Source organism: Eutrema salsugineum, unplaced genomic scaffold (assembly GCF_000478725.1).
Source record: "Eutrema salsugineum unplaced genomic scaffold, Eutsalg1_0 scaffold_4, whole genome shotgun sequence".
Classification (NCBI taxonomy): domain Eukaryota; kingdom Viridiplantae; phylum Streptophyta; class Magnoliopsida; order Brassicales; family Brassicaceae; genus Eutrema; species Eutrema salsugineum.
In genome coordinates, this window is record NW_006256686.1 from 4,522,139 (window position 1) to 4,544,567 (window position 22,429).

At 35.6% G+C, this 22,429-nt stretch overlaps 1 protein-coding gene and 1 pseudogene across 1 annotated transcript; one reads left to right on the forward strand and one right to left on the reverse strand.

Moving 5' to 3' along the window:
• Positions 1-3,295: 3,295 nt before the first annotated feature.
• Positions 3,296-9,963, forward strand: LOC18014169 (annotated as a pseudogene).
• Positions 9,964-13,283: 3,320 nt separating this feature from the next.
• Positions 13,284-14,685, reverse strand: LOC18014173. Its single transcript, XM_006418540.2, has one exon. It carries the CDS (start codon positions 14,366-14,368, stop codon positions 13,457-13,459), a length of 912 nt encoding a protein of 303 aa, XP_006418603.1. The 5' UTR covers positions 14,369-14,685; the 3' UTR covers positions 13,284-13,456.
• Between the last annotated feature and the right edge of the window lie 7,744 nt (positions 14,686-22,429).

Genomic DNA, 22,429 nt, shown 5'->3' on the forward strand with positions numbered 1-22,429 from the left:
GCATCATCACTGGTACTTGCAATAACTATGTCATCGACATAAACGAGTACAGCAATGAAGTTCCCATCATCACAACTTCGAACAAACAGAGTATGATCACCTCCACCTTTAAGACCATATATAGACTTCTTGTACCATTGACGTGAGGCCTGTTTAAGACCATATATAGACTTCTTAAGTCTCAACTGCATTTCGTGGTAAAGAGTCCCCCTGTCTCTCAGCATAACCATCAGGTAACTTCATGAAGACTTCTTCTTCTAAGTCTCCATTAAGAAACGCATTTGAAACATCTAGTTGCGTGAGAGACCATTTCTGAGAAGCAGAGACTTTCATCAAAAGCTTAACCGTAGTTAATTTGGCAACATGTGAAAATGTTTCAGTATAATCCAAGCCTTCCTTCTGTGTGAATCCCTTGGCTACCAATCGAGCCTTATAACGTTACAGACTTCCATCAGCATTGAACTTAACAGTGAATACCCATTTACAGCCCACCGGTTTCTTTCCCGGAGGTAAAGATGTCACTTCCCATGTATGAGTAGATTCCATCGCACCAAACTCTTTGTCAACAGCTTCACACCACTCTTTTGAATTCTTTGCCTCAGAATAAGTATGAGGTATTGGAATTTTGGTAATGTTGTTGATATAAGAAAGGTGATTAGGGAGAATCTTCTCATATGATAAATAAGAAGATATGGGATATTCTACATTTGAGTGAAGGGAATAACAAAGGTAGTCTTGTAAATGGGCAGGGAGTTTTCTAGTTCGAGTGTTTAAAAAGGAGTTTGGTAATATTGGGGAAGGAATTTGTGATGGTTCAGGTGAAAGGGATATATCCGAAGGCAAAGAATCATGTGGTGTAAAGAAATCCAATGAATCATCTGAAGTTACCTTCTTGAACAGAGGAAAAATATCTTCATGAAATACCACATTTCAAGATATGAAAATCTGGTTGCTCTCCAAATCCATCAGTTTATATCCCTTGTAACCTGCTGGATATTCCAAAAAGACACACGCACGAGCCCGAGGTTGGAACTTGTGACGCTGTTTAGGTGAAGTAGAACCATAACACAAACATCCAAATGTCCTGAGTCGATCATAAACAGGAGCTTTACCAGTTAATATTTCCAAAGGAGTCTTGTTCATAAGAAACTGAGAAGGAGTTCGGTTTATCAGGAATACAGCCGTGAGTATACAGTCTCCCCACAGAGATAATGGAACCCCAGACTGAAACATGAGAGCTCTTGCAACATTCAGAATGTGTTGGTGTTTCCTTTCCACCACAGAGTTTTGTTCTGGTGTCTCAGGGCAGGAGTGATAGGAGATAATCCCTTTTTGTTGAAATAGTTTGGTGAATTTCAATTCAGGTGCATTGTCTGATCTCACAGCCTTAACCCTTTTACCGTATTGATTCTCAACTTGTGTGATGAAGTCTGGGAAAACTTGTAACACTTCAGATTTAGTACGGAGTAGATAAACCCATGTAGTTCGAGAATGGTCATCTACTATCGTTAAAAAAATATTGATATCCATCAATAGTTTCAACAGAGAAAGGCCCCCAAATGTAGATGTGTAATAACTCAAAAGTTGAATTACAAAATTATTAGGAGAGGGGAAAGATAATTTCTTCTGTTTTGCTAGATGACAGATATGACAATATGCTGTTCCCTTGTTCTTGTGACGAGTTGTCCCCAAAACATCAGAAATGGCATCTAATCTTGCAAAAGAAGGATGACCGAACCTCTTGTGCCACACTCCAATGTCCACAACAGCATTAACCAACATCGGTGAAGCCTGAGTGTCCAACACATAGAGGTTACCAAGTCTTCTACCCTGTCCAATCATCACCTCCCTGGTATGATCCTGGATTTCACAAGAAGTCGGATCAAAGATGACACGGGAAGCAACGTCAGTAGTCAGGCAACTGATACTTAGCAGATTCAAACAAAATTCAGGGATAAACAAGACATTTTTGAGAGTAATGTACTTGTTTATCATCACTGATCCTACTCCACTGATTTTAACCGAAGATCCTGTTGGCAGATTCACTGAGTTTACAATATATTTATCTATTGAAACAAACAGTTTTCTGTCATGGCAAACATGGTTTGTGGCTCCAGAATCAATCACCCATGTGTTGTTTCATAAGGTGTGATTTGAGATAGTCAAAATGCCAACAAAATAAAATGTGGAGTTAGAAAATAGAATACCAGTGTTATCTGTTGCAGAGTGGGATGAACTTGCATCGTTTGCTTTTCCAGGAGATTGTGGTTGAAGATGGGAGCTGAAGAGAGCAATGAGATTCTGTATCTGATCCTTCGTCATGTTTCCAACCAAACCTTCCATGGCATTGGATTAAATCTCCGGCTAAGTAGACACATAGACTTGAGCAGCTACAGGTTGAGATTTCTGAGACTTGTCAAGATTCTTGCCTTTAGGAGTATAGCCTGGAGGGAATCCATTTTTCTTGTAGCACCTTTCAGCAGTGTGACCCACTTTGTTGCAGTAAGAACATATCGGACGCCCTTTGTTTGGTCCAGACTGTACATAGCAACTGATTTCTTGTTGCACAGCAGGTGAAACATTCTCGGATACTTGAAAAGCTGCAGAGGGAATCACAGTGGAAAATCCTTTATGACTATCATCTTGATCCAAGATATTGTAAACCTCAGCCAAACTAGGGAGAACCTTCTTCATAATGATCTGTCTCCTGATGATTGCATAAGATTCATTCAAACCAGCTAGAAACTTTACAATCTTAGCTCTCTCTGCCTTCTGTTGCAGACGAATAGCTTTTCCACAGACACATGGATCATCGGGTTCTTCAGTACTCTCCAGATTACTCCATAACGTTTTCAGAGTCGTGTAGTAATCGGAAAGTGACATGAAACCCTGACGAAGATCCTGGATCTCTTGTGTCAGATTGAATGTTCTTGGTAGGTTAGTCATATGGAATCGACTATGTAAATCGAGCCAAATATCAGTAGCATCATTCATTCTCAGGATGCTACGATAGATCTGAGGCGATACAGAGTTAAGTAACCATGACTTAACCATACTATTGCATCTAGACCATTAGCGAAAGTTAGGATCTAATTTAGATGGACGAGGTAATGATCCATTCACAAATCCTATATTGTTTTTAGCATCTAGAGCAATACACATCGCAGCTTTCCAGTCATCATAGTTCGAACCTTCAAGTCGAAGAGAAATGAGCTGCAAACCTGGATGATCAGCATTGTGCATAAAAACGGCGAATGAACTGAATCCATGGAGTCCGGAGGAATTGCAACTCTCGATGCTTGAGAAACGGGATCAGATGTCACCGGAGGAGCAATCGGAGCTTGAGTTGTCGAAACGGATCAGGATCAGGTCAAACGACGCGGAATATTCTTCACAGACACCATCGGAGCTTCAGATCAAGCCAGAAATGAATAAAATGAAGCTCGAAATGACGAAAACAAAGAGGAAATTAGAACCGGGATGGCTATGATACCATATTAGCTTCCAGAGAATGAGAGGAAGAAGACAAAGTTTGTTATGAGAAAATGTATTTTCTTATTATGAAAAAAGGAAAGTATCCTGTACATGGTATTATATACAAGTAATCTATCTACTCAATCTTCGGTACAAAACTGGTTTAACTTAACCAGAATAATTACACATTAAACCAACCTATATTCACTAATACACGATTAAGTTAAAACTGTAAAAGAAAAAAAACAGTCAAAAGGCAAAACCATTCCATGACTAATATATAAGATAGATTGGTTCAGAGGCAAACTTCAAAAAGAAAAAACAAAAAAAAAAACTCAAAACTCTAATATCAACTTAGAGAAATCCATCTAGTCGTTTTTTCTTCTTTGGGAGATCAGATCACAAGTAGAGAGAAATAATGAAGATGCGGATCTTCCATCTGAATTAGTAGAGGAAATACTCTCATGGGTTCCGGCCACATCTCCGAAACGGTGACGTTTTGTTTGCAAACAATGGAACACTTTATTCAAAGAGCCAAGATTCTCCAAGAAGCACTTTCGTACAGCTCCAAAGCAGTCTCTTGTTGTCATGTTGAAGGAATATAAGATTTTTTCAGTGAAAGTCGATCTTAACGTTGTTTCTCTGACTGTAGGGTTTAATGTTGGAGTAAGCTTGAAGAAAGCTTAAGAAACAAGTTTCCTAAATAGATTAGGAATAAGTATATTTAGAAGTTATTTAATATACTTAGGAGTTATCTAAGAAAAAAGAAAAGTGTGTTTCCAATGGAATTAGGATTTATGAAATATTTCTCTATATATGTGAAGGTGTCAAAGTGTGGCATTCTCATGATAGTATAGAGATTGAGAAAGCTTTAGTTTTGAGTGATTTTTTTAAAGCAATAAAGTGAGTTTGTATTCTTAATCTTGAGTCTCTAATTGTATATTTTGTATCAGAGCATTAAGGTTAAAACAAGAGATCAAAAAACAAAGATTATACGTTCTATAGCGAGAAGGGTGACATAGTTGCAACAGATTCGATCAAGCCGAAGGAGAGTATTTCATCGGCTGTTCAATGTCCCATGCTAAACACCACTAATTACACCGTATGGTCTATGAGGATGAAAGTGGCACTCAAGGTTCATAAAGTCTGGGAAGCTACCAATCCTGGACAAGAAGATTGAGATAAGAACGATCTAGCAAAAGCCCTTTTATTCCAATCCATACCCAAAGCCCTAGTTCTACAAGTTGGAAACCTAGAAACAACAAAAGAAGTCTGGAACTCTATCAAAACCAGGAACATGGGAGCTGAGAGAGTCAGAGAAGCGAGGCTCCAGACCTTAATGTCGGAATTTGATAGGATGAAGATGAAGGAAACGGACAAAATCGACGACTTCGTAGGAAAACTTTCGGAGTTATCCACTCAGTCAGGAGCTCTAGGAGAGATAATTGAGGAATCAAAGCTCGTTAAAAAATTTCTTAAAAGTCTCCCACGAGGAAGATACATACATATTATCGCTGCCTTGGAACAAGTTCTTGATCTCAACACAACAAGCTTTGAGGATATCGTTGGAAGGTTGAAGGCCTATGAAGAGATAATAAACGATGAAGAAGGAGATCAAGCAGAAGACCAAGGCAAACTTATGTATTCTAATACAGAGTCACAAGAAATCTATGGTTCTGGAAGTGGCCGAGGTCGTGGTGGCCGATTCTACGGACGAGGAAGAGGTCGTGGCCGCTCTGGCTATCAACAAAACGGCGGATATAGACAAGAAACTGACAAGTCTAAGATAGTTTGCTACAGATGTGATAAGACAGGGCATTATGCGCTAACTGCCCGGACAGATTACTTAAGCTTCAAGAAGCTCAAGAAGACGAAGATAAAGACACGCAAGAGGCGGAAAAACTGATGATGCATGAGGTGGTGTATCTCAATGAAAGAAACATTAAGCCGAACGATTTCAAAACAAGCTCAGACAGTCACAATGTCTGGTACTTAGACATTGGAGCTAGCAATCATATGACAGGGGATGGAGCCTACTTTTCTAAACTTGATGAATCTATCACGGGAAAGGTTAAATTTGGAGATGATTCCCGTGTAGATATAAAGGGGAAAGGTTCGATCCTTTTTATCACCAAGAATGACGAGAAAAGAATTCTATCAGATGTTTATATATACCAGACCTAAGGAGCAATATTATTAGTCTTGGGCAGGCGACAGAGTCAGGATGCGATGTTCGAATGAGGGAAGACTATCTAACTTTGCACGACAAGGACGACAAGTTATTGGTAAAGGCGTACCGATCGAGGAATCGGCTATATAAAGTGCTGATGGAAGTAGAAAGTACTAAATATCTGCAACTCATGGACCTGAGTGATTCAGCACGATGGCACGCTAGACTCGGACACATGGGCACAGAAAACATGAGAACTATGGTGAAAAAAGAGCTAGAAGCAGGAATACCGAGTATTTCGATTGAAAGAGGAGCTTGTGCATCTTTTTTACTTGGTAAAACAAGCAAGACATGCGTTTCCTAAGGCAACAACATATCGTGCACAAAACATCCTCGAGCTTGTACATGGGGATCTCTGCGGACCCATCACACCTCCTACAGCTGCTCGGAACAGATATATATTTGTCCTCATTGACGATCACTCACGGTACATGTGGTCAGTGAAGGAGAAGAACGAGGCGTTTGACAAGTTCAAAAGATTCAAAGCACTAATCGAGCATGAAACAGAGGATTCTATCAAGACTTTTTGAATGGATAGAGGTGGAGAGTTTGTGTCCCAAGATTTCCAAAACTTCTCCGTCAAGACAGGTATTAAATGACATCTAACCGCGCCTTACTCCCCACAACTGAATGGCGTAGTGGAGCGACGAAACATAACTCTATTAGGGATGACAAGGAGTATTATGAAACATATGAATGTACCGAATTACCTGTAAAGAGAGGCGGTGAGGCATGCTACTTACCTTATCAATCGGGTCGCAACAAGAAATTTAGTGGCACAAACACCTTACAAAGCTTTCAAAAATAGGAAACCTAATGTCGAGCATCTACGCATGTTTGGATGTATTGCCTTTGCAAAAACAGAGTCACAACACCTGAAGAAGTTGGATGACAGGTCGAGAGTATTGGTGCATTTAGGCACAGAGCCTGGATCGAAGGCATATCGTCTGCTCGATCCTAGAATTTGGAAGATAGTGGTCAGTAGAGACATGATTTGTGATGAGAATAGAAGCTGGAAGTGGAACAACCAAGAGAAGGAAATCAGTGAGAGTTCGGGGATGTTCACACTCAGCTTCGGGGAATTTGGAAACAAAGGTATTTTAGAAGATAACAAAGACAATGAAGTTGAACGAGGAGAAGAAAGCTTTGATGAGGAGCAAATCCGAGAAGAAGATGCTGATGCTGGTCCTAAAAGTGACACAGAGCTCGAGCAGCAGCAAGATGTTGTAGAAACAGAGGAAACATAGTCGACCCAACCGATGTTAAGAAGATCATCGAGACAAACTAAGAAACCGGGTCACTTAACAGATTTTGTGATGTTGGCCAAGCTCGAAGGAGAACGTCTGCTGTTAGGAATCAACGATGAACCTTGGGATTTCAATGAAGCAAAAGAGTTACAAGTATGGAGAGAAACATGCGAAGCCGAGATTTTGTCTATAACAAAGAACAAAACATGGAATCTCGTCGATCTTCTCCAAGGAGTTAAACCAATTGGGTTAAAGTGGGTCTTCAAAATAAAGCGCAATTCAGATGGCAGCATAAACAAGTATAAAGCAAGGCTTGTGGCTAAAGGTTATGAGCAGAAACATGGAGTAGATTTTGAAGAGGTGTTTGTTCCGGTCGCCAGAATTGAAACAGTTCGGTTTCTCATCACATTAGCTGTATCAAACGGTTGGGAAATACATAATCTTGATGTAAAAACTGCCTTTCTTCATGGTGAATTAAAGGAAGTTGTTCATGTTACTCAGCCTGAAGGATTTGTGGTCAAGGGGAGTGAGAATAAAGTGTACAACTTGAATAAAACTCTATATGGATTAAGGCAAGCGCCCAGAGCTTGGAACAACAAGCTGAATAAGATTCTTAAAGAGCTAAGGTTTGATAAATGTTGTATCAAAAGAGGGAGAGAGGAATGCTTCTTCTTATGGCTGTTTATGTGGATGACTTGCTTATTACAGGATCAAGCTTAAATCTAATTTTTGAGTTCAAGAAAGAGATGTCGACTAAATTCAAAATGAGTGATCTTGGGAGATTAACTTACTACTTAGGCATCGAAGTAGATCAGCATGAAGGAGGCATTACATTGAGACAAGAAAGATATGCAACAAAAATCTTGGAAGAAGCAGGAATGCAAGGGTGCATTGCTGTTCATATACCCATGGACTCAGGCTTAAAATTATCCAAAGCACATGAAGAAAAGGGCATCAATGAGACAGAGTATAGGAGGAATATCGGGTGTCTTCGATATTTGCTTCATACACGTCTAGACCTTTCCTTTTGTGTTGGTGTCTTAAGCAGATATATGCAGGAACCTAAGGAATCTCATGGTGCAGCGTTGAAGCAGGTCCTAAGGTATCTAAGAGGAACGTTGTCTCTCGGACTTGTATTTGAACGAGCAGAACAAACAGAGTTGGTGGGGTATAGTGACAGCAGTCACAATGTTGATGTGGATGATGGTAAAAGTACAACAGGACACATCTTTTATCTTAATAGTTGTTCAATTACCTGGTGTTCGCAGAAGCAAGAGACAGTGGCATTGTCTTCTTGTGAGGCTGAATTTCTGGCAGCCACTGAAGCTGCAAAACAAGCTATATGGCTTCAAGAACTTCTTAGTGAGATTACTGAAGCAAGCAGTGAGAAGGTGGTCATCCGAATAGACAACAAGTCGGCAATAGAATTAACCAAAAATCCGGTTTTTCATGGCCTCATCAAACACATTCACAGGAGATACCACTTTATACGAGAGTGCATAGGAAATGAACAAGTAATAGTCTGTTAGAATGTGTTCCACATCGATAAAATAGAAGATTGTGGACAATATATAAGTGTGTGGCAATCCTCCACTCATGAGCTAGCTTTTGGGTGTGAGTTAGGCCCATTACTAATAGAGTCGAACATGTTCCTGGAGTTGAGCAAAAGGCAGATATCTTAACAAAGGCACTTGGGAGAATCAAGTTTAAAGAGATGGGGGAACTTATTGGTGTCAATGATGTATCAAAAGAAGACTTCAAACTTAAAGGGGAGAATGTTGGAGTAAGCTTGAAGAAAGCTTAAGAAACAAGTTTCCTAAATAGATTAGGAATAATTATATTTAGGAGTTATCTAATATACTTAGGAGTTATCTAAGAAAAAGGAAAAGTGTGTTTTCAATGGAATTAGGATTTAGGAAATATTTCTCGATATATGAAGTTGTAGCATTCTCATGAGATTATAGAGATTGAGAAAGCTTTAGTTTTGAGTGATTTTTCTAAAGCAATAAAGTGAGTTTGTGTTCTTAATCTTGAGTCTCTAATTCTATATAAAGATGCACTTAGCCTAAAGGGTTCCCATTCTAATTCAAAACAAGTGGATATAGCTAAAATTTTTCACTGCAATGGTTTGTTGTTATGCATCACCGATGATAATAGACTTGTGGTTTGGAATCCATGTTTAGGGGAAATCAGGTGCATCCAACACAAAAACAGTTACGATAGAGACTGTAGCTTTGCTCTAGGGTACGAAAATAACCAATATTGCCGCAGCTACAAAACCTTGATGTTTTGGAGAGCTTACCAAAATACAAACAAACCAGTTCGTGGGTTTAAAATCTATGAGTTTAGCTCTGATTCATGGAGAGTTGTTAATGTTCCCAGATGCATCGGATTCAGATATAGCAATGTGACTTTGAAGGGAAATACTTATTGGATTTCTTATGATGAAATAGACAAAGACGACGAATACTTACTCAGCTTTGATTTTACACAAGAGAGAGATTTAGACATTTTTGTCTTCCCCCATCTCCGAATCGTGTAAATTATATGGCTCTATCAGTTTTTAGAGAAGAACAACTCTCAGTGTTAATTCAGAAGTTTGATACATCTGTGGTGGAGATGTGGGTGACCAAGAAATTGGATAGCGAAGCAGAGTTGCCATGGAGCAAATCCTTCACAGTGGACTTAGGCAGTACTCACAGTGATCGTGTTCATCCTTTCACGAGTCTTTTAATCGAGGGGGAGAAGAAAGTGGCCTTGTGTTGTGATTCAATATTATATAGGAACTACGGGGACGTGGTATACACTATTGGAGAGGACGATGACTATTACACAGAAACCCCTTATATAAAAGAACCATGGTTTTGTTCAAGATCGTGGTGGCCATTTATTTTCAGTTATGTTCCAAGTTTGGTTCAAATCCAACCAAGAGTAGTTGTACCCTCATCACAGGCTGTTCCAATAGTTTCAAAAACTGCCACACAAAATAAGAAAGATACTATATATGTATGAGTGAGGAAAATGATAAAGATTGTGTGGGAGCAAAGGGAAACCAATTTGCTCTTTCGGATCAAAGTGAGTTGTTTGAAGATTCATTTAGAATACAGCTGGAGGACGAGGGAATCGTGGTCGACAAGGCCAAGGTGGTCGTGGCCAAATCAATTTGTAAGTTTTAATTAGTTAGTTCTTACCTCACTCTTCCCTCACTCTTATAAATTGTTTCTTAAAGTTAGCTAAAGCCCTCTATCTCTCATACTCTACCAAATGGGATGACTTGGAAAATTTATATTGTTTCTTAATTTTACTCTTTTGCATTAATATAAATACTTGCAATGCTTTTTCTAGTTTCCCATTGTTACACAATCCATCCAACAATATAAATTAGGTCATGATAATGTGGAGAGAGTTATGAGATTCGGACTATGCTTCATTTCTACCATTCGATCAACTAGCGCCACAGCTTCGGAAACTCTACCTTCGAGGCAGAACCCAAAAGATATGATTTTCTTAGTCAATCAAACTGCCCTAGAAAACTTCACTGTCAAGTGACATTTGTCTAGTCAGATATTATGTAAATGCACAATCTAGTGACGACTCTGAATGCCCCCATGTGAACAAAGATAAGATAATCCATAGAGGATTACCAGTTGATTTCTGTATCCATTCATTGCCATCATTATCGTATCATAATCCAGAAAAAATACATATAAGAATATATACAACCTGTGGAGTTATGGCCGTGATGAACAAGTCACTTATTGGTTTGGTAAAACTCAAGTCGTGAAAATTTTAAAACTGAAGTTACCATAAGGTGAAACTGAGGTTTGGTAAACTTTTGGGGACCACTTGTGTTGGGAAGAGACGATGGCCTAAAATGTCAAAGCATCGTTATCTTTCGGCTATCAAAGACGCATAAGTGTTTGTTCATGAAAGAGGAAACTCATGTTTTGTCTGCAACAAAGAAAAATCAAGAAGATATCTTGGCGTTTGGTTTTGATCATTTGATTCTTGCGGTTGTGTTACATTGGAAGCCCTAGTGTGTGATCACTATAAAAGGAGCTTCCAGAAGAGAGAAAGAGAAGTGTGTGAATAACTTGGGCAAGGTTAGAGAGACAAAACAGCTAAAGAAAACTTGTATAAGCATAAGCTTTGTGTTCAGTTTTCTCATTACAAGATAGATAGGGAGAGTGTCTAAGTGCGAGTTCAAAGAGCATTAGGCGAATCTCTTGTATCTACTTGTTGTAAAGCTACTCTCTATCTAGTGGATTCCGAGGTGAGTCTCAGCGAGATGTAGCGAATAGCGACCTTTAATGGTGTGAACTCGTTAAACTTTCATGTGTCTTGTTCTTTACTTTCTTCTTCATATCATTTTCTTCTTCGAAAAGTCCTCTGTTTTCAAACTCTGTTTTGAGCTCCTCTGTTATGTCTCTTCAAATACATCTCAGGTCTTGGTATGTGAGGACATAAACCGGAGAAAGTCGATGTATTTCGGTATTTCGGTTGCTGAGACTTAACAGAGTGGTATCAAAGCCAAGTTTCGGTACTTGTGGTTCTAGAGATTGAATCTCAAGCCGGGAACCATGTCATCGACAAGAGTAGAGGTGGAAAAGTTTGATGGACGAAGAGACTACATATGTGGAAAGAGAAGCTCGAAGCTCTTCTAGATATTCTGAGAGAGAGAGAGAGAATGAAGATGTCGGATCTGCCGTCGGATTTGGCTCTAGGGTTCCGGCGGCCACATCTCTGAAACTACTACGATCTGTTTGCAAACGATAGAACGCTTTATTCAAAGACCCAAAGTAGTCTCATGTTCTCATGTTGAAGTATTATAGGATTCTCTCAGAAGCACTTTTCTAAAGCTCCAAAGCAGTCTCATGTTCTCATGTGACGTATTATAAGATTTTCCCAATGAGGTCGATCTCAACGTTGTTCCTCGCTTTATAGAGTTTAAACATAAACTTAGCCTAATGTATTGTTCCCATTGTTGTTCACAAGTAAATATAGCTGAAGTATTTCACTACGACGGTTTGTTGTTATGCATCACCAAGGATAATAGACCCCTTGTTTGGAATCCATATTTAGGGGAAGCCAGGTGGATCCAACACGAAAAATGGTTACAATAGAGAGTGTAGTTTTGCTCTAGGATACGAAAACAACCAGTCTTGCCGCAGCTACAACATCTTGATGTTTTGGAAAAGTTACAACAAAGAAAATAAGCCAGTTGGTGGATTTGAAATCTATGAGTTAGCTCTGATTCATGGAGATTTGTAAATGTTCCCACATGCGTCAGTTTCAGATTTCGTGGCTTCACTTTGAAGGGAAATACTTACTGGACTTCGTACTATAGTTTACTCAGTTTTCATTTTGCAAGAGAGAGATTTGAACGTTTTTGCCTTCCCCAATCTCCTAATAGTGGTCACTCGATGGCTCTATCAGTTGTTAGAGAAGAAGAACTCTCAGTCTTGATTTATAATATGGTACATCAGAGATATAGATGTGGGTGGCCAATTAAATTGATATTAAAGCAGAGTTATCATGGAGCAAATTCTTTGCATACTCACGCAGTAGTCGCCGTAATGGTGTTCCTGTTTTCACAAGTCTTTTAATCGATGAGGAGAAGAAAGTGGCTTTGTGGTGTAATACAACTGATGAGAACAGTAGCACCGTGGTATACACTAATGGAGAGGACGCTGAATATTTCACGGAAACCCTTTTAGGAAAGGACCACGGTTGTGTTCAAGATCGTGGTGGCCATTTATTATCAGTTATGTTACAAGTTTAATTTGGCCAAATCCAATCAAAATGAGTAAGTGGTTTGTTGCAGCTATTCTTGATTTTGTTTTCTTGTTTTTGAATAATTTAATGAATATTTGTTTTAGTACATCAGTTACCTCTTACTTTATGAATTCTTTCTTATTTATGTTGTTTAGTTTTGGTTTTAGCTCATTTATTTATAAAAGTGCCAAACTTTTTATTTGACGCTACAAGTCAGTAAGCAGCGAAGTTGTATCCCAACAATGGCGATGTTTCTTGTGTTTCTTCACATTCATATCAAGATTTGTTATCATCTTATTAGCGCAACAGGTTAACTGGACTATATGTTTCTAAATAGTCAAATTCTTGGTCTATGATGGATGAAAGCTTTTTGCCATCAATATGTTTGGTTTTGAGTTAGATACGTATCAATCAAAAGTTCATAGCCCCGTGATAATAGAAAAAAAAAAGACGAAGAAACAAAAAGAAAAAGCTGTTTGGTAGAATAGATTTGTCATAAGGGTACAATTGAAGTATACAAGTATTTCTACGGCATAACATTTTTGTTTGAAGTCATGACGGTGATGTTGTCTTTGTCAATAAATGATGAAGAGGAAGAATGATTTACAGCCACAAGAAACAACAATAAGAGAATAGACAAAAGCACCACGATAATGTTATCGTTATGTCATGTTGCATGTTGCTGACAAAAAAATATAACAGACAAAAGCTTCTCTTTTTTGAAAAACTACTATTCAAGTTTCCAAGCATAAAGAAAGAGGCAAAACTCGGGCGGCCAAGAGCTACTCTTGGTCGAATAATACCTGCTCCCTATGCTTGTATCGCTCTCTCCACCACCGTGACCACTTCCTTCCATGTCGCTGTCTTCGTTGGTCCCTGGTTTGAATATGAACAAACCATGACCTGTCCCTGGCGAGCTGAATAACCAATCATACACATCCCAAAACACTTGAACCGGTTGTTTATCTACCAGCACGGTCTGATTCCCTCTGAATTTCCATTGCAGATTCTTGACCTGTACCAACACAATCCCATCTATACTTATCCACATCTCTGGCTCTTTAGGCCCCGAGATCGAGCTCTCCACGATGATCTCGTGCTCTTTTTTCCTGTCGTAAAATCTAGCCCTCGTCGAAAAACACTTCTTACCAAACACATTCTCTTTCTTGTAAAACAAGGCAGCCTCGACCAAAGCGGGCCTCGACTTTGTTCTCTTGAAAGCTTTCTTCTTGTAATCACCCACCAACAAAACCACCTCTTCCTCGGAGACTAGAGCCACGTAGAAGTCCGAGCTTGGCTCGGGGCTACTCGTGAATTTCGCTGACCTGAAATCCCAATACACCTCCACAGGGTTACCTTCCACCTCGAACGACTTGTAGCCTTTCTTGTTCCAGAAATGCCATGGCTTTAGATCAACCTTGCAGCAATAATTCATATCGCCTTCCACGCTTGTAACCATGACCGTAAGCGAATGGTTCATGAGATTCTTGGACCATAGAACCGTAACATTCCTCCAGAATCCGGATATATGCGTTTGGTACATGCATGTCACGGTGCTTTGTGCCGTCTTATACGTTACAGGATCCTCTGTTATCTTCTCCGCGAATTGACTGCTTCCTGTCGATTGTGATCTAAAGGACATGATCGCTTCTTATCTTCCCCTAATTCAACTTTTACACACACAAACAAATAACAAATTCTATGATATAAAGGTTTCACATATCAGCCAGATGGTATTGGAGATCTCTCAGAGGCTCGTGAATGAAGCCCCTTGTGGCTTTTGGATCCAAGAATGGTGGAAAGGAAACGAATGAACAATAGATATCAAATTGAAAAGATAGGTTTTGGGAGATTTGGATAGAGATGATAGAGAGGAAAAAAAAAAGATTAAGGAATAATGATTGGGAGAAGAAGAGAAACCTCCATGTAAGGATGATGATGACGCGTAAGGAGGTTGAAGGTTGCCTCATCTTATTAAACAGAATTTGTATTTGTTTTGTCATATCCAGTTGTTATTGTTTTGTTTTCTTTATCTTTTTTTGGGAAGAACACTTATAATAACAAATTAAATTGTGTTTTTTTTTAATGCCAGTTGTTTTACTTTTTATTTACTGCTTAAAATACAACTCAATATTTGACTCTCTCTCTCTCTGTCTCTCTCTCTCTCTTTTTGTTTTGTTTTTTGGGTGATGGTTTGTTAGTGAATTAGTTGGTTGATATTCTAAAGAACTTATAAGAGTTATTAATTATTTAATACAAGAGCTTCTTTATAATACTAGATTTTGCGTCCACGCGTGGGTATTTTATTAGTAAAAATTATATGCAATTAATTATATTTATTAAAATATCAATTGTATATATTAATGTTTTAATCATATATTAAAATATTATAGTGTTGATTTAATAATTTTTATGTAAATTATGATGTTTTAACGGTTTTGTTTTGGTCAAACACTTATAAATTAATATATCAAAACCAACTAAATTTTTTACAAATTAATCAAATGTTACTTTTTACACATAGTATTAACATGATAATAAAATATTATACATTCACTTCTTTAAATCAAGAAGATTTTTTTTTTCTATCATTTTCACTTTTATTTTAATTATATATATGTTCTTTAAAAATAAATTTAAAATTTAATCTTTTTTCTTCTCTTGTTTAACAAATAATTTTTTTTTTATTTTGATATATTAACTTAAAAAATAAACTAATAAATAAAATATTTGCTTTGAGATTAATAACAACTTTAAATTTGATACCAAAACAATAGTTGAATATGAAATGAATAAAATCACACAAAATTTATGAATAAATATATTTTTGTCAATTGGTAGTGTAAACTTTTAAATAAATTTTCAATGATTATATGTCGTCTCTTCTAATAAGAATGAAATTGTTTTTCATCTTCTTCATTTTTATTTTTGTTATATCTGTTTTTTCAATGAATCTATCATATTTATTTATTTTAATAATTTTTGTATGATTATATTTACATTCATCATATTCATTCTCACTTCTAATTGTAATTAAGTAGACAAAACCAGTACAATTTATTACATACGAATTTATAAAAATAAAACAAATCAAACAACTCAAAACTAAGAACTCATACATTAATATATTGAATTCCAAATTGAATATATAAAATGTAAATTTTTTATCATTTTTGCATAATATATTACATGAGAAAAAAAATATTACATATTTTCGCATAATATATTACATATTTCGATAATATGTTTTGCATATGTGAAAAAATTAGATGAATATAAATCATAAATTTTAGTTATTTAAAATTCTACATGAAAAACTTTAAAATCAAATGACTTAAACTTGTATAAGTAGCATATCTTTTTTTATAGATAATAAATTAAATTTGTGATTTAAACAATGGTAATGGAGATTTTAATATCATGTTGGTTTTTTTTTGTTAATAGAGATTTCTTTATTTTTCATATATTTTTTAATCATAATAATAGAATTATAAACTTTTTTAATTTATTATTTTAATATATACGAATAAAAATGATTTTTTAAATGCTGATGTGGATGGTTTGAAAATATTATAGCTTTAGCTATCATTAATAATAGAATAATTTTAATTAACAATATTTCCTATATTATTTTGTAATAATAATGTAATTTTGTAATTTAAAAAAAAAATTAATTTTAATTATTGATGTGGAACAATAAATTTGACTTTTTAAATCTTATGTGGATGTCTTTAGAAGTATATAGCTTCAACTTTTATTTTTTTTTAAATATATTTGTTTGTTAACAGTATAATTTAAATTTTTTTAAAATTTTAAATATTGATGTGGACCAATAGAATTAAACTTTTAAATCATATATGGACATTCTTAGAGACATATAGTTTTAACTTTTATTAGTAATATATTTAGAAATCAAAACTGGAAAATCTCACATGAGGCCCGTTACGGCAAGTGATTTTAGCCTCTCCTCTTTGTTTTGAGGCTTACCGAATGTATTGGGATGCTGCTTGGTCAGCTAATTGTTACTTTTGTGGTTCATGTTGGGTTGTTAAAACCCATTCAGATGTTATGTTATTTCAAAAAATTTCCTCAGATACCTCAGTCTCCTCCGCTATGTTCTTTTTTCTATTTTCAGTGCTTGGTTTTTCAAAAGTGTCGAATATCAATCACTTGACATGTTTCTTGAATTGCTTGAAATTTATTATTCTTCTCAAATTTGGTGGCCAAGCTTTGGAGATTTTACGATATCTTTTTCAATATTAAAGCGGCTTGTAGTGCCTTTGTTTATATCTCATTTCATATTTTTTATAATTTAGCTAATAATTAAACATATAGTTATTCAATTTTGTTCTTGTAGTGGCTTTATTTATATCGTTTTTCATTATATTCTTTGTAATTTAGCTAATAGTTAAACATATAGTTTAGTCAAGTTAATTCTTTTACGTTGTATTGACTTATTTTTTTAGTGAAACCTTACTCTATCTTTTGTTTTTGTTTATTTTACATAGTTGCACACATAGGAAAAAAAACTTAAAAATTATTATAATTATGTGACAAAAAAATTGGATGCTAATGTAAGAGTCTCTAAATATGTGTGTAGATATCTAATTTAAATTAAAAATTTCCTATTTTAATATTATTTATTTTAGTTTTTTATTATTAAGAAGAGCCTTTTTCCCCAATTAAATCTTTTTGGTTTCTGTAATTAATAACTTGAGGAATTTCATCACGTTAGTTTTCGTATTTGATTTCATATAAACCTAAGTTTGGATATCAATTATGTTTACTTTTTTTGGGTCAAATTAATTTTTCAATTTTTCAATTTTCAATGTTGAGGTGGACCAATAAAAAAAAATTATTGGACCAATAAACTTTCTTAATTTCTTTTTTTCAGCAATAATATTATAATTTGTAAATTTTCCTTAATTTTGAATGTTGATGTGGACCAATAAAATTGATTTTTCAAATCTTATGTGGACACTTTCTTAATTTTCTTTTTTCAGTAATAATATTATAATATGTAAATGTTCCTTATTTTTGAATGTTGATGTGGTCATGTGTTGAGGATGTCAAGTTTTACCCTAAATGAAATCAGTAGCCGCAAGTGCACATCTGATCGATTGTAGTACTTAGGGATCAAATCCACAGGGAAGGAGGATCTTTCCTGCAAAAGCCTTCGAAAAAAATATGAAGTAATGAAGTTTAGAACCAGGCGAGTTTTGTGAGGGTTTTGGTGGTGTGTTTAAAACGTAAAAACAAATTTTAAAGAGAAACTACGGGAATTAAAATGACCTAATAACTAAACTTAACGAAAACGGGTGAAAATGGGAAAAACGGCTAACCTAATTGCTTGAATGAAAATCGATTGAAAGAGTAAATAAACTAGACTAAAGCTTGAATGAAAATCGGTGTAAATCTATAAGAAAAGAGGCGTTGGGGTTCAGGGAAGTTTTCTCAGGGGTATGAACGATTCAAAACATTGCTAGAGAGTAAATTTGATAAGATCTTAGCTTAAACTTTTCAAACTGGAGTCACGGACGTATGAATACGCCACTGTCGTGATCATAGACAACTTTCTCTCTCAATCCTGACCAGTAGGTTTCCACTCTGGCCCTGGAAAAGAAGAGATGTATTATGTTTAAGACTCGTCAGCATTCACAAATCGCCCATAGGTAGGTTTCCACTCCTATGTTTGTTTTGCTCTCCCAAAATAGATCTGAAACTGGATGAACACTTTCATGTCACCAAGCATCTGGATCAGATTGTAGTTCATGACGCTACTCTCATGCAGTAAAAACGAATTCAGAAGAAAAAGTTATAAGATTCGGCTCAAAAGCTCATGGAATCCTCACCAAACATATAAATCCCCATCGAAAATCCCTTAGACCCAACAATAAAACTACTCAGACATAATAAACGAAATAAAAAACATAGTATTAAAAAGTAGAATAGAAACCGAAATTGAAAAAGAAATAACAGGGTTCAAGAGACAGATCTCTCTCTCCCTAAAACCTAAAAACAAAGCTTAAAGTAAAATTTCTGTAAAGTATTTCGTCTCTCCTCTTCTCTCTTAAAAAACGACCTAAATGACATGTATTTATAGTCTCCAATACTCTCTGGTGTCTAGGATTCCGGAATTGAGGCTGGGAAAATGATACGGGTTTCAGAAATGGGCCTTCAAAGTCAGAGTTAGCTGGCCGCGGTCGGGATGTGCGTGACCGCGGGGAATGGGTGGCTGGCCGCGGTCGCGGTGGTTGTGACCGCGGGGAATGGTCTGTTGGCCGCGGGTGGAAACGCTTGCCGGCTGGTTTACGGGACATCTTGCTCTTCGCGCATCTTTTGATTGAACCGTTGGATTGCCAAGCTGTAAAGTGTGCTGGAAAGCTGATACTTCCATCTTTAAGATCTCCAAATTTGAGCTAGATCAGACGGTGAGAAGGCCTTCAATCGGGGGTTAACTTCTGACGGTTTGACTCTGAGCTGAAATCTGGTTTTCTATCCATTTTGTTAAGTTTTTCCCTAAGTTACCTGAAAAGAGTCTTGGAACTACAAATACTAGAAAAACGTAATAAAAATACTTAAAAGCAAATAAAAACATAAAAAAAGTATTTCAAAACGATCCATAAAAGTGGTCAAAATACGGTGTTATCAATCAATTAAATTGATTTCTTAAATCCTATGTGGAGACCCTTAGAAGTTTATAGCTTCAATTTTTATTAGTATAAGATTTTTTTGACGTATATATGATACACTTTTGTTATTTTACCATTTTCTGTTAAATAATAATATATATTCTTGAGAAACTCTTTTGAGGTTCTCAAAGGATCTTAGCCCAAAAAACTATACTACAATATAGTTTCGACTAAACTATAAGCCGAATAAAGATATCGGATGACTCCTTTTGGCAACAATCGTTCGTGCATCGTCCTAGCTTAATTTAGTAGATCCCAGAGTCCACTCAACACACAAATTAGGATGGTACTTTACTCACTAATTAGCATATGAATACATTGCCGTAAAAAAAAAAAAAAGTATATGAATACATTGAGTAGTGCATGTAGATCAAATGCATAACGTGGTTTAGGTGAATTAGAGACATACATGATTCATGAAGCATCTTTAAGAGTGAAGAAGGTACACACAGTATATTGAATCAGGAGGCATGCCTCTTTAAGCAAATTCATACAAATTTTTTTTGATATAAAGCAAATCCACTCGTGAATAGCTACTTACAAGTTGTATGATCTGTTTCGTGTTTTTCGTACATGTCTCTAATCTTGATTAAGTAACAGAACCGCTTGTGTAGGCTACGTCCTAACTCTACGTAAGAGTCCTTAATCAATTTGTATATCTAATATTGGTTTTGTGTACTTTAGTTAGGCTTGATAATATTATTGTATTTATGTGGCACGACTACTCTCCTCAAACATTTTATTTTGTATTGCAATGTACTTACTTGTATTTCCATGTAAAAACTCAAGAACAAGGAATGTTAGTTTGGATTAGCTTTCAGCTATATATGTTTTCCTTGCTTCTCTCTCTTCTCTGGTAAAAAGAATGAATGTTATACGTCTAATTAGTGAAAACCTGTAATTTCATTTGAATTTAAACAATTATGGTTGTTTTTAAGTGACAAAAATCTGATTCCTAATCTCGATTAGTAAATGAAACTTTCCATAATCCCAATAAGAAACCGTACAAATTCCTCATGCGCATATATATATGCCATGTAAAGGGTGTTTGCAATTATTCATTCACACAATAATAAAAGAAATCCTAAAAGTGAGTATAATTTGCCTCAATACTTTTTATCTTTGAAGTTTATGGTTTTTAGTTGGATTTGACATAATTCTCAACAAATATATTGCTTCAATGCTTCTAACTTGAAGTGTAAATGCCAGTCAAAGTAAATCTCTATAGTCTATACACCCACAACGTGTAGGTAAGGTTGTGAGGATTTCGAGTCGATTTGGCCTAACGATCAATCCAGTGTTGCTTGATCTAATCCGTATTTCTCGACTATATTTGTATGATGGATATGTATGGTATCTCCGTACTCCAAAATAGTTATTCTATATTAATGAATATATATCTGTATGATAAATTTGAGCATCATATGGAAAAAGATGTGGTGCCACGTTAAAACGTTCATTTTAAAGGTAATTAACTTTACTAGTTAGCATCCAAAACAAGTAAAGTAGTTCCACGCACGCACGCGTATGTAAATATATGGTAGCAGTCACTAGCAAAGATGCATTCTCAAACATGGAGAAAAGTAGGGAATGGGTCCATTTGGGAATCATATAAAATCAAGGTTGTAGTCTAATTTGTCATTGTTTCATTGGTCCATTACGTTATCTTCATGTTCGCGTGTGCAATGCGTCCTTACCGGATCACAGAATCTTCTCCTTCTTTTTTCTCGAGTATATGACTTTTTTTTTCGCAGACATGCTTATAATAAACTTAACTTGCGATAAGAAAAACCGGAATTAATGTTTTTTTGCCAAAGAGTCCACTTCTCGAATCTTTGTACTTGATACATATTTGAATTACAAAACAAAATAAAGGTAATATAAAAAGGTTTATATCGTCAATAATCACCGGAAACTCTTTCGGAAAGGCTTCAGAATTGATTGACTTGAGAATATATATGACTTGAATATAGTTTTTTTTTTCTCATTCAAAACATGATCTCACCATGATATTGTGAAATTAGGATAGTTTCTTTGATGAAAAGAAATATATGATATGCGTGATAACTACTACTTTTTTATTGCATAAATTTTATATGATACATCTATTCATACATTTAAAAATACTATTTTCAATTTTAGAAACAATTCAGTAGAAATCTTTTAAGTTGTTATTACACACACTTCATTGGATGTATTACATACATCTAAGATAACTCCTTAACCTGTCATCAACCAATTTCTAGTCTTACACAAAGACTTTAAATTATCTTACCAAAACAAAAAAAAAACTTTAAATTATCACTAATGTACATTGAACTAGTTTCATCTTAGAACAGAGAAAACTTATATTTTTATTTATTTGTATTTGGCGTAGATTTAGCAGCATTATTGAATCTTATGTATATAACTAGGTGAAGATATGTCACTCTAGAATTGTCTTAATATGGATACCTTTAAATCCATTGGATGTTCCAGGAGCTCAACTCTTATTCCAGCAGATCTTCTTGTTCCAACAGCCCGTTAACTGTTTTGTCAGCTCTGAAGGATTCTACATGCTTTTACACTTTTTTCGAAGAGTTATTTCAAGTTGAATTTAAAGTTTTAAAATGTAAATTGGCATAGAACTTTAGGAGAATAAATAGATTGATTAAAACAATTAATATAAAATATTTATACATTATTTAGTATCAAATTTTAGCATGCTTTTTTTGGTTTTTTTAAAGATAATTCCGTTATAATAATGCATGCTTAAGAAGTATTATTTGTCACAATATTATTTGAGTCACTTGATAAAAACTTTAATTTTATCATGATTATCCTGCAAAAACACCATTTACAGTTTGTAATGTTTTTACCATTTTGCTATCTCACTATCTTTTATGCTATGTCAACCCAATACAATTTTGTTTTCTTTTTCAACACCTAGTAATAGCTAAAATGGTTCAGAAGTTCAATAATGATGATCAAATGGTCAATCTAAATACGACTTTCGTTATAAAAAGAGCTAT